Source organism: Octodon degus, unplaced genomic scaffold, assembly GCF_000260255.1.
Source record: "Octodon degus isolate 3935 unplaced genomic scaffold, OctDeg1.0 scaffold00030, whole genome shotgun sequence".
Lineage (NCBI taxonomy): Eukaryota > Metazoa > Chordata > Mammalia > Rodentia > Octodontidae > Octodon > Octodon degus.
Genome location: NW_004524606.1, coordinates 6,293,275 through 6,305,740, shown reverse-complemented (window position 1 = coordinate 6,305,740; position 12,466 = coordinate 6,293,275). Strand labels below are relative to the sequence as shown.

The following is a 12,466-nucleotide window of genomic DNA, read 5'->3' as shown; positions in this document are numbered from 1 at the left end:
TCTTTATGTTTCTGTATTTGATTCTTTAGTTCAGGTGCTATGAGTTTAGAGATTTCTTTTTTCATTTCAGACACTAATTCTGCTTTGAGTTCCTTTAAACCTTTCTGTAGTTGCTTACTTACTTCTTACGCTATTAATTCATGTATTTCAGCCAAGCTAGTGTCCACTGCATTTGTTCTGGTTGGGCATTGTTTTTCCTCCATATGTTTCTGCATTTGATTCTTAAGTTCAGTTGCTATAAATTCAGAGTTTTCTTTTTTTTTTTAATTCCAGAAATTAATTCTACTCTGAGTTCCTCTATATATTTCTGCTGTTGTTTATTTACTTCTGATGCTATTTGTTCATTTATTTCAGCTGAGCTAGTGTCCTCTGCACTTGTTATGGGTGAGCTTGAGACCTGAGATTGCATTTTGCTCCTTGTCTTTATCATTTAGTTTACCACTGACCTCTGGCCTTTGGCGTAGAGCTTTGGTGCAATCATGTTATCACTTAATGAAATTCAGGTATTGATATACCAAGTTCTAGTTCATGCAGTTGTGCCTGGCTTGGGTTAGGCTACTGTGCCGAGCTCCTTACTGTTGTTGTCCTTGGAGGTGGGCCTGCTGTATACCTCTGGTAAGATGATCTGTTCCTGGATTAGCTGTGTAGTTTTGACTCTAGTCTCTCACTGCGGGGACTTTAGCTGCAGGGTTTTACCTCAAGCCTGCATGCTTGGTCTGGGCTGGGTCTGGAGGGGTATGAGGAGTGGGGGTGAGAGAGTCCAGAAGCTCTCTCACACAGTCACCAGTGTTGTTTTTTGGTGGGTCTGTAGGACTCCCAAGAGCGCAGCAGCAGTTCTTACTCAGATGGCAGGCTGTGCTGGGTCTGGCCAGTCAGGGGAGGTCCGAATAACAAGGGCAAAGGCCTCTTATGCGGTGGGTCTGAGCTTGGAGTGGCAGGTGGGCACAGGACAGAGCAGAAGCTCTCCCCAACACTTGCAGGACCTGGGGCTGGTGGGATATAGAAGGTTCCAGGTGCTGCGGAAGTTCTCACTCAGAGGGCGGGCTGTGCTGGGTCTGGCGGGCTGCACTGGGTCTGGCCAGGCAGGCAAGGTCTGGAGAACACCGGGAAGAGCCTCTCACATGGCGTACCTGGTGTAGGACAGAGGTGAAGCTCTCCCCCATGCTCAGAGGGCCTGGTGTTGCTCGGATATGGGGGGCCCAAGGCGTGATGGAAGTTCTCACTCAGAGGGCGGGCTGCGCTGGGTCTGGTGGGCTGCGCTGGGTCTGGTTGGGTGGGGGGAGGTCTGGAAAATGCAGGGAAGGGCCTCTCTCACGCGGTGGACCTGGGCTTGAGACGGGGGCCTGGTGCAGGACAGAGCAGAAGCTCTCCCCTACACTCGCAGGGCCTGGGGTTGGTGGGATATGGAGGGCCCAAGGTGCAGCGGAAGTTCTCACTCAGAGGGTGGGCTGCGCTGGGTCTGGCAGACTGCACTGGGTCTGGCCGGGCAGGGGGAGGTCTGGAGAACAAGGGGAAGTGCCTCTCTCACGCAGCGGGCCTGGGCCTGGAGCAGGACAGAGCAGAAGCTCTACACTTGTGGGGCCTGGGGTTGGTCAGATATCTAAATTTTTAGTTGGTCTCATCACAGATACTATGTAAGGAGCTAAACATGCTCATAGAATAGTAGTAATTAGAGAGTAACAACATTGCTTTTAGAAGAGTGCTAGGTTCAGTTACAGGGTATAGTTATTTTTTATAGATAATTATAAATGACTGTCAAAATTTAACTGGGTAAATATATGTTTGTTGTTTTAAGTTATCAGGTAATAGAATGCCATTTTCTTTTAACATATTTAGTATAGGGTCTACAGGGTCTCACTACACGGATTGGACTTGTAGTGATTCTCCTGTTTTAAGCCTCCCAACCACTGAGATTACAGGCACATGTCACCAAGCCTAGTCTCAGTGAGCCCCTGGAGCAGGGCCAGCGTGGCGTGCCAAGGATTGAACTCCTGTCCCTGCATCTGTCTATGCAGGTGCTTTAGTCCAATGAGCTATCTGGCTGGCCCAGAATGTCCTTTTTAAAAAATTTTTAAATTTTTTTTTTATTTTTAGGGAAGAGTCTACAGAGTGTTCAGGGTCTCACTACTAGATTGGACATGTAGTGATCCGCCTGTTTATAGCCTCTTAAGAGCTGGGATTACAGGCATGTGCCACCATGCCCGGTCTCAATTGCCATCTCAGCATGCCGTGGGGTGGGGTCAGCATAGCAGGTTCAGGGGATCCAACCCCCGTCCCTGTGCCTGCTTGCAGGCGCTTTGATCTGCTGAACTATTTGGCAGGCCCCAGAATGTCATTTTAAAAATGAATGGTCAATAAAAACATTTCTCTAAATGTATATTATACTTTTGAATTTGTTGCTGAGATTTTTATCCCCTAACTTTTGATCCATCTTATATAATGTGGAGTGAGATTTTGAATATTAAAGAAATTCAATATATTTTTCTTTTAAAATGTTAGCTATTCTTCTGTTTTTGAAAATACTACAGAAGTCAACTCCGAGAATCTTGGAGGAAGCAAATAATATTGGAATATTTATCATTTGACATGCACAATATAGAATATGTTTAGGACAAATGGAATATATGCATGGATGCACTATCAGCTGCTTTCATATATGGAGGCTGATGTCTTTTTTGTAGGGAATTGACATAAGGAAATACAAGAAAGAGTGTAATTGTGCTCAACTAGAAAGGGCAGTTAAATAAATGATGCATGTTCTCACCGAAATCCTACACAACTATTAATAATAATTTTTAGAATATTTATTAAGTTAGGAAATATCCCTCACATATTGACACATGCCATCAATGAACTGTTATAGCATTTTAGTTTAATAAAATAGCTTCCATGTGAGTTTGTTCTTTTACTGTGGACTTCCTCTATCATGTCATCACACAACAGAGTACTAAGTTCTATGCAGCATCATCATGGGTGAATTTAATGTATGGCTACACTTTCACATTTTTAAAAATTCTGATCATGAACATCAATTGCTAAAGATAACTTGCTAGCACTAGTGATATCCAGCATAATTAGTTGGAAACAATTTCACAGAAAGATAATAGCTAAGATATCACTGTGCTGAATTAATATGAAGCCAAACAGCAAAACAATATCTGTCTGCAGAATTATCTATACTTATTAATGAGATAGTAAACTTAGTGAGCATTAGAGAAAGATATTGTGCAAAGCCCATTATATACATGATTTCCTTATTCCTCACAACAACCTTATTAGGCAGAAAGGATTATTATTCTCACTTTGCAGATGATGAAACTGACTTTAGGGAAGCAAATGTGCCTTTTGTCCAGACATTTTTTAATAAATACAGCTGAGAGTACATTGTGTTTGATCTTTCTATTTATGATTTTAATATCTATGTTGAAATTGTTAATTTGTCTTCATACTCTATATTTATTTTCACATAGTGATATAGGTAGAAAAATAATTTTAGTCATAGCAATATGTGGACGTGCTCATACATGACAACATATTGAACGACTTTGGAAGAATGTTCTGTTATCAGAAAAAGATTTGCATGAGACTGATAAATACTCTTTTTGCTTTTGTTTGAATGCGGACAGCATTTCCAAAACTAAATAAACCTCTTCTAAGATTGAAATAGGACTGTTATGTGTGGCCTAACTTCTATAAATTTAGGGCCAAATACCATTTTCCCTTTGCCAGCATTGACAATGTATTGCTGTCTGTGTCTTGAATTCAAAACCTGAAGGCAATCCTATTTCTAGATCATTAGAAATAAAAATGAACTGAAAACACATGGAGATTTATAGTCAATAGCCTCAGTGCTTTCTTTGGCAAAGGGCAGGAGAAGCCATCATGGTTTTATATTTCATAATGTTTGTTGGCCTCTACGACCAAGACTCCTCCTGCAAGAGAGTCAGATGGCTTTTTTAGTCCAGCTGCCTCCCCTCCATGTCTTAGTGATGCCTCCTGGTGTGACTGCACTGTAGAACATGCAATCATCTTCATGTAACTTTCTCAATCTCAACATCACTGACATTTGAGTGGGATAATTCTTTGGGGCATGGTAGATGAACTGACCTGAATGTTACACAAGGTTAAGTAGCACTTCCCAAATTTGATGAGTTTGACAAATGCTTAGTTTCTAATTATCTCCAGATGTCACCAAATAATACCTGGGAGAAAGTGCCCCAGTAGAGAAACATAGCTGATAATGTCCCAAACTTGGCTTTTCATTGCCCTTTAAAAATAGCTTGACCTTGCTATTCAGCAGAACGGACAGCTGTGCCTGCCGTATGAGTTCGTCCCTCTGGCTGTGGTTGACTGGGTAAAGGTTGACATGTTAAGCCAAGCTGAGCCAATGGCATTCCATCTTCTCAGAAAATATATTTATGACACAGTAACTGAATCAAATATATCTGGGCCCTAAAGTTACACAGCCATGCCAAGTGAGATCAGAATCACACCATGGAGATAAAAGCCTTATACCTGCCTCTAATTCATAAAGAACAAAGAAAAGTCTGTCCTGTGAACAGAGAATGAGATGACAGCTGCCTAAAGAAATTTAAACATCACATGAAGTTTGGCTGAATTTCCCATAGTTGGTTCACTGGGATTTCTCTATTTTCTTAAAATAATTGCTGCTTTATTTGCCCTAGTTTGAATATGCTTCTCTTTCTAAACATCTCAGGTCCTAATGAAAATACATAACACAAGCCAGTCCAGAAAATGTCCTTCCCTGAGTGTGTTCCCTTTTATATGTCTCAACGGAGAATGGAGACCTGCTTGGCCCAGAGGCCCAGAGTCTCGAAGTCTAAGTTATGCTCTGCAATCCTTGGCAAATGAGTCATTTCTTTGAGTTCTGATTTCCTCATTGAAAAATCTGAAGATCAAATCACACCCACGTATAAATTATTATACACACACACACACACACACACACACACACACACACACAGAATTTTAATTCCTTTCAACCCTGAGCTAGCTCACTTTTTGACATTGGGGCATAAAATTATCTTAAAGGTGGAGGCAAGACTTGGTAATAGTCTAGGTTCAAGAATCAGGTGATAATTGATCGGGGCAAGGGAGATAATTCAGTAGAATAAGCATTTGCCTGGCAAGCACGGGGTCCTGAGTTCAATCTCCAGTAATACAAAAAAACAAAACAAAACAAAACAAAAAATTATCCTATTGCAATACATTAATTTTGAAACCATCTTATTAATCGATTTTGAAACTGTCTCATTGCTACTTGTTTATCAATAAAATTAATAAAAAGAAAAAAGAATCAGGTGATCTATGACTTGCCAAGCATGGGAGCAAAGGGACACTATTTTGCCCTTCTTGGCCTCCAGTGCCTTATGTATGAAATGGGAGGGAAAGCAGACCTTCTGGTGAAGCTGGTCTTCAGGGTTACCCCGGACAATGCCAGCTGCTGATCATCGGTGTAGGCACTCTAGGCCCACATTAAATAGAATGGATCAGGGTAACCAATGCGATGCTATAGAAATCATAATGTAATTTATGAGGCTGGATATAGAGGACATGTTATAGTTGCTGGATTATTTTCTTTTTCTTTTTTTTTTTGGGTTATTTTCTTGAGCTACCCACTTTCTTATTTTTTAATATATTTAGTACATGATCTACAGGGTCTAACTACATAGATTGGATTCCTAGTGATTCTCCTGTTTTCAGCCTCCCAAGTGCTGGAATTACAGGTGTGCGCCATGAAGCCCAGTCTCAATCACCATTTCAGGGTGCCCTGGGTGTGGGGGTGGCATGACATGCCCATGCTGGTGATCAAACAGGATCCCTGCATCTGCCTAAGCAGGAGATTTAGTCTGCTGAGCTATCTGGCTGGCCCTTGAACTACCCACTTTGAGGAAAGTCAGCCACCACGTTTGAAGGACATCAAACTCCTAGGGAGTGGTCCACATGACAAGGAACACAGGCCACTTGTCAATATTCATGTGAATGAACCAGCCTGAAATCACTGTCCAGCACAGTCCTTTACAGCACTATACTAGTTATCTACTTCTATATAGCAGATCACCCCCAAACTTACCAGCAAACATTATCTCACAGTTTCTGTGGATCAAAAACTTAGCTGGGAGATTCTGACTTGGGATTGCTCACTTGGGATTGCTCCTAGAGTTGCAGTCAAAACTCAAAGGTCTGGATGGTGTTGGGCAATGATTTTAGGCTGGCTCATTCACATGAATATGGACAAGTGGATGAGATAAAATAATGTATGAGAAGTATAAAGCACACAACCTGACACATGGTGCATCTATAGCACTCAGACTGGTGCCTGCCACACAGGGAGGGTTCCTTAAATACCATTTGAGTGAATGTGAAGTATTGTTATATTTGCTATTACCATCATCATTCTATATAGTTTCAATCTAAAATCACCTCCCAATGAGATAATCCTTCAAATTTTTTGACTAAAAACTTTTCTTTTTCTCTAAAAAAATGTTCAAATAGAAATATTGGAAAGTTATAAATGTCAGATATTTGACTTCATTTTGTGCTTAAATAGAATAACCGTGACTTGGTAATGTGGAATAAACAGAAACTTGATGGCAAACAGCTCTAGAGGCTGTTGAGTCTGAGATCAAGCAATGCACCAGCACCTTCAGAGCAAAAGGCCAATGGATAAGATGCAAGGAAGGTGATTTTAGCTTTCTATAGGGCCTTGATCTCATTACTTCCTCACCCTGCCCCTATGGTACATTCATTTTGAAGATTCATTCAAATTTACCACTCAAGAAATAAGAACTTGCAGTCTTGGCTGAAGGTTGGTATGCAAGATCTTCCAGCACTCTGGACATACCTGATCCACATTTAGTTTGAACAAGAAAGCACTGGATGCATCATGGGCATGGAAAGGCAGCTACTCACCATCAACACAGGAAGGCCGGTTTCTGGTCGTTCCAGCAACTTTCCCTGGTAGACAGGAGCACTTCACTGTTTGTGACCGCTCCTCTATGCGATTCTTGTTACAACATCTGTGTGCCGCTATCACTTCACATGTCCCTCCTTCTGGCAAGAGAGAAAGAAGAGGGACACTGATTAGGAATAATGCAGTGGGCATGGAGCTCTTGGGAGATGTGATGGGGCTTAGGTACATAGTTCTCAGGAATCACAGTTGCTAAGGGACTCGCATGTGTAGGCATAGTCTTGAAGAAGACAAACATTCCTTGCATCCTTCCAAAGGAGTGCACAACATCAATAGACAGCCAAAAAGATGCCACTGCCCTGGGTAGAATGTATCCAGAAACAAAAAGAAGGGCATACCTGCTACTAAGGTATGAGGCCAAGAATAGTACCTGATCTAAAAGTGTGATATTTTGAGAGCTTTCACCTATGACAGCTTTGCCTTGAAGAATCTTTGAACTTCACCAACTAACGACCATTGATTCCCAGTGATACAGACCCTGCAGTGCCAATCAAAATGCCTAAAACCCAGCTCTTTCCCTTCCACTGTCTATCCACTCTAAACACAGCTGATCTGAAAATCTAGGCAGAAGTCGTTTGTCACATGCAAATCACACCCACAAATGAAAGTAAGAGCTATTAGAGGAAGTGAGTACAGGCTTTAAACATTGTCTCCCACTGTGGGCCTGTGTGTACGACCTCATGTAGGCTGGCATGGGTCCCTCACACTCGTCAGCACTTATTGGCAGCTTCTCCTGCGTCCCCTGCAGGTGAACTGCTGGGTTGGGGTCAGTGCTGATGAGCATTCAGGAAGGGATGTCCGATCTGAAGAAAATCTGCTTGGCCAGGTCTCTACAGATACCATAGATGGCTTCACATGGCCAGAAACCAGGCATGAAGTTCCCAGCATCAAGCTTTGAATTCAGAATGGTTTTCATGTGATCAGAATGGGTCCGTAACATTTAGGATTCTTGGCATCGAGAGTCAGTTGGAAGAAACACAACAAGCCTGTGTTAAACAGCCACTATATTCAAGTTATGGTGCTATAAACTGTAAGGGATGTGTCTGCCATTCATGTACACAGGAGTGCAGCTGGAGAGCCAGGAAAATCTAGGGGGAAGGTAAGGAGGGAGGAAGAACACAAGACTTAATGTGCAGCCTCATCCCATTCTTTGAGAACTCACAGTATAGCTCAGTCGTTCTCTATGAAGACAGCTGTGATTTTGCTGTCTTCCCAACAATGTTTGGCAGGTTGGAGATCATTTTTTATTGTTCTCAGTGGTGTGGTGGGTGGCAACTTGTGGTGGGGAGCAGGGATGGTACTGAACATCCATAATGCTAAGAACATTTTATCCAGCAAAGAAGGGTCTGGCTCCAAGTGTTGAAAACACTGAGACTCAAAACCTCTGGCCCCCTATGAAAGGGACTTACCTGGGTTTTTGACTTCAGCTAGGCTAATTTTGTTTCAATCTGACAGGAGAGTGTGACTTTCAAACTGACCTGGGTTAGTTTGAATCTCAGTTCTTTTATTTACTGAGTGCCTTACTATCTTATCTGTAAAATGGGACTAATTCTAGCATCTATAGCATAAGATTGTGTGGGTATAAACATAGGGAAAACATGTATAGATATATGTATTGTACCAAGCCTGGTACATAAGAAGTCTCTGTATGCTACCTATGACAGTATAAGGTTGTGGCTATTTCTTTATAGATGCCTCTCAGAGACTTGGCAAATATAATTTCTCCAAAACCTCTTTCTTCTACCTGTAATCCCTTTGATTCTCTCCAACACACACACACACACACACACACACACACACACAGACAAACACACACACACACACACACACACACACACAGTTTGTCCAGTTACCCACCTCCCCCCCCGAACTCAGTGTAAAGGTCTTTTCTTTAGAGAATGTCCTCTCCCTTATAACTTTTTCATTCTATCAGCCCTGACATATTTCCTTATACTTGGCTGATCATGACAACACCCCTAGCCAAAGTGTAAGTTTGCTCAGGGTCACAGGTATGGCTGGTCTCACAACACTACCACCATCAACCACCACTGTAGAAGCTCTGTAATGCTTAGCAGAATTACTAGATAAATTAACCAAAATGAATACTACCAGGTAAGCACCAAGTGTGTGGACACACACGGAATGGGAGCCCCCTCCTTTCTTAAGAATCAGATTGGTTTCTTAGGCTATGAGTCAAAAGACAAACATTCAACAGATACTGAGAAAGGGAAAATATTTCACTATTGTAAGAACCTAAAACAGTTTTTTTTTTTTTTTTTGTGGAACTGGGGATTGAACTCAGGGCCTTGAACTTGCCAGGTAAGTGCTTATTCTACTGAGATATCTCCTCAGCCCCTAGAACAGTTTTTTTTTTTAAATTTTAATTTTTCAGTAATTTTAGAATTTCACAAAACATGTGAAGACAGTCCCCAAATATGCCACCTCTATTATTTCCTATTTTATTCTCTTATCACTAAAATATTCAGTAAGGTACATATGATATAATGGAATTCACATTTATTCATTACTATGAATTAAAGTCTTGGCTTTGATCAACTTTTTGTTAGTTTTTTTTTTCTTTTCATGCTTTAGTTTCTCATAAAGAATACCACACTCCCTTCAGATGCCTTCTTCGGCTTCTTTTAGCTGTGGCACTCAAACACTCTTTTTTGATGATTTTTACAGTTTAGGGGAATACTGCTCAGGTATTCCATAGAATGCCTTCCAGCTGGAACTGTTTGATTCTGTTTTCATGAAGACCATCAAGAAAAAATGCTATTTCATCACGTATCAAAGGCACATAATACCAGTGCGGCTTAACCCTCTTGATGCTGATCTTGGTCACTTGGCTGGCATAGTACTTGTTCAATTTCTCCGTTATAAAGTAGTTTTTCTACTGTCATTTTCTACAGTGTACCCTTTAAAAAGAAGCTACCCTGTGAAGCCCTAAGTTAGGGAGTGAAAAGTTATGTTCCACCTCTTCCAGGCTATTGTGTCTCCTAGAATTAGAGTCCTTTTGCATGAGGGATTGTTCCCTTCATTTTTCACTTACTCAATCATTTATTAATATCAGTATGAACTTGTGCAAATTGACTTTATACCTTACACTGTAATTCAGCAATAGGTTAATGCTGTTTCTTAAAAGTTCCAGCCTTTTATATCCCTCTTTTTTGTTTACTTTTGGGTATTCCATTGCCATTCAAATAATATAGGTGCTTGAATTCAGCAAAGTAATCCAATATAGTTCAATAGTCCATAATAGTAGTGGGACCATTTTGTAGTAAAAAATATATATATGTATCTGCATATACAAAATAGGATAAATATACAGCTACTTTCTCTTAGTTCAATGAGAAAAAAGATTTGTACTAATAGTGTTTAAACAATATATCATATCTGCATCTTGTACTATGAATAACTACTATGAAGACAATAATATGCAATGTATTAATTATTGTAACTGTCCTACTAACTTGTTTTCAAACTGTCTCAATGCTATTTCTTTCTCAATAAAATTAATATGAAAAAGTTCCAGCCTTGCCTGTGTCATGAGCCCCTTCAGTCAGTTTCCATGTCTCTTTCACATTATAATCATTATGCATTGATTCTGTTTTAGTTCCAAGTACTTCCTTAATTTTTGGCCTTTCAAAGTGCTCCAGAATCATCTTATGCATTTCCTGGCTCTAACCAAGAATCGGTCTTTATCTCCAAAGGTGGTCAGTGAATTAAAAAGATATACCAGAGTAAATGAGACTGCAATTTCTTGCACACATGAGCAAGAATTAAATTGGAGAGGGTTTCGTTCCCCAGGGATAAAACTCATGATTTCAAGGAGGCCTGAATAAGGACTTCAGAGCCCAAGATGGTGTGATGTGCATCTTGCTAAAGGACCACCATACTGGCAGGTGTGACAAGAGGGCTTGGAGAGTGGACGGTAGCAAACCAGGAGAAACAAATGGCCATTTCAAAGTACTGAGCAGGAAGTAAGAAGGCTTGAACTTGAATTGTGGGGGAACACCATATTATGTCCACACACACAACACTGGGATTAGAGCTAATGGGACAAGGCTAATCACACATTACACTAGATGCCTGGCCTGAAATCAGGTCTCTTTATCTTTTTGTTGTCAGCTGCAACTGCCTTTAGCCAAATCAGTAATAGCTAGTTCTGTACTTCATGAAAATACCACTATTTTTAAAGTCACCACTTGACTTTAATATAAGACTGGAGCAACCTCTATGATTGAAAATAGCACAAGGCATGTGAAAGTTCTTATGATGTGTTTTGAATCTTATTTGATTTACAGTCAAGCCAGCAGACACAATGACAGATACCCCAGATCACTTTAGTTCTTGTAGTGCTCTAATGCATATGGACACCTGGATGGCCACTGGGGGACTAAAGCTCATTCCTTACAGCATAAGACACATGAACATCTTTGTGCTATTCTCAGAGCCTACTTCCATTTACTGAGCTCTCCTTTGAGTTATGGAAACTATACATGGCACTTTACCCGCATCAATTACAAATGTCCCAGGTACTTTAAGAGACATTGTCTTCACTTGTAGATGAAAAATAGAGGCTTAGAGACATTGAATAACTTGCCCAGAGTCACACAAGCATAACTCTGCTCCATTAGATTCCAAAACTCATGGTTTTTCATCTTGTCACAAGTAGTTATTCTTTGTTGATGAAAAACGTAAGAAGTCTGGTGTGTGCTTGGGAATGGTTATCAAAGCTAAGCATCCACGTAGTCTCTTTTCCAACCATAGTGTCTCTGACCTCATCTGCTCCACTTTTCTTCATATGTCCTCCAGGGACACTGGTCACCTGGCCAGCTGTTGCTTTAACATGGCAGACACAGTTCCTTTCTAGGGCTTTTGTATTACCTGGGATACTCTTGCTCCAAGAAGACTTCTGGTCCACTCTCTTAATTCTTCATCTTTACTTAAATGTCACTTCATCAGAGGCATAATGCATCATTCTATTTAAATAAATCACAAGTTTCTCAGGTGACACTTAAGAGCTCCCTTACTTTGATCTACTTATCCTCTCCTGCACTTTCCAGAGCACTTACCACTTTAAAATGCAGTGTATAATTTTCTTATTTACTTATTGTCTGTGTGTTGCATATTGGAATGTAAACTCCTCAAGGACAGGAGGAATTTTATACAATTCCTATGGTTTTACATTTTATGTATGTCTTCCAATTCTTAGGGTTTAAAAAGGCTCTTAACAGACATTCATTTAATTTTCAGTATTGTTTAAAGATAGAGATAGGACTGTATTTTCATCCATAATTTCTGGGAAGGGTGCACATTTTGAGCAAGTGCATAGCTATATAATTACTTCTGGAGTTTCCTGCTACCCTGCGCCGGAGGGACCAGTCCCAGCCCAGGCGCAGCGTGGGCCGGACCCTCTCCCAGCCCCTCGGGCCGCCCCCCCACCACTCCGCAGTGCCTCCCCCACCCCGC

The 12,466-nt window shown here is 40.9% G+C and overlaps 1 protein-coding gene across 1 annotated transcript in view; it reads right to left on the bottom strand.

Annotated features, from left to right (window-relative positions):
- Positions 1-12,466, bottom strand: part of Fam19a1 (family with sequence similarity 19 member A1, C-C motif chemokine like) — a 657,514-nt gene that overhangs the window by 148,978 nt on the left and 496,070 nt on the right. The window contains exon 3 of the mRNA XM_004629485.1: positions 6,934-7,074. Coding sequence (XP_004629542.1) covers positions 6,934-7,074 — 141 coding nt within the window. The remainder of the gene's footprint in view (positions 1-6,933; positions 7,075-12,466) is intronic.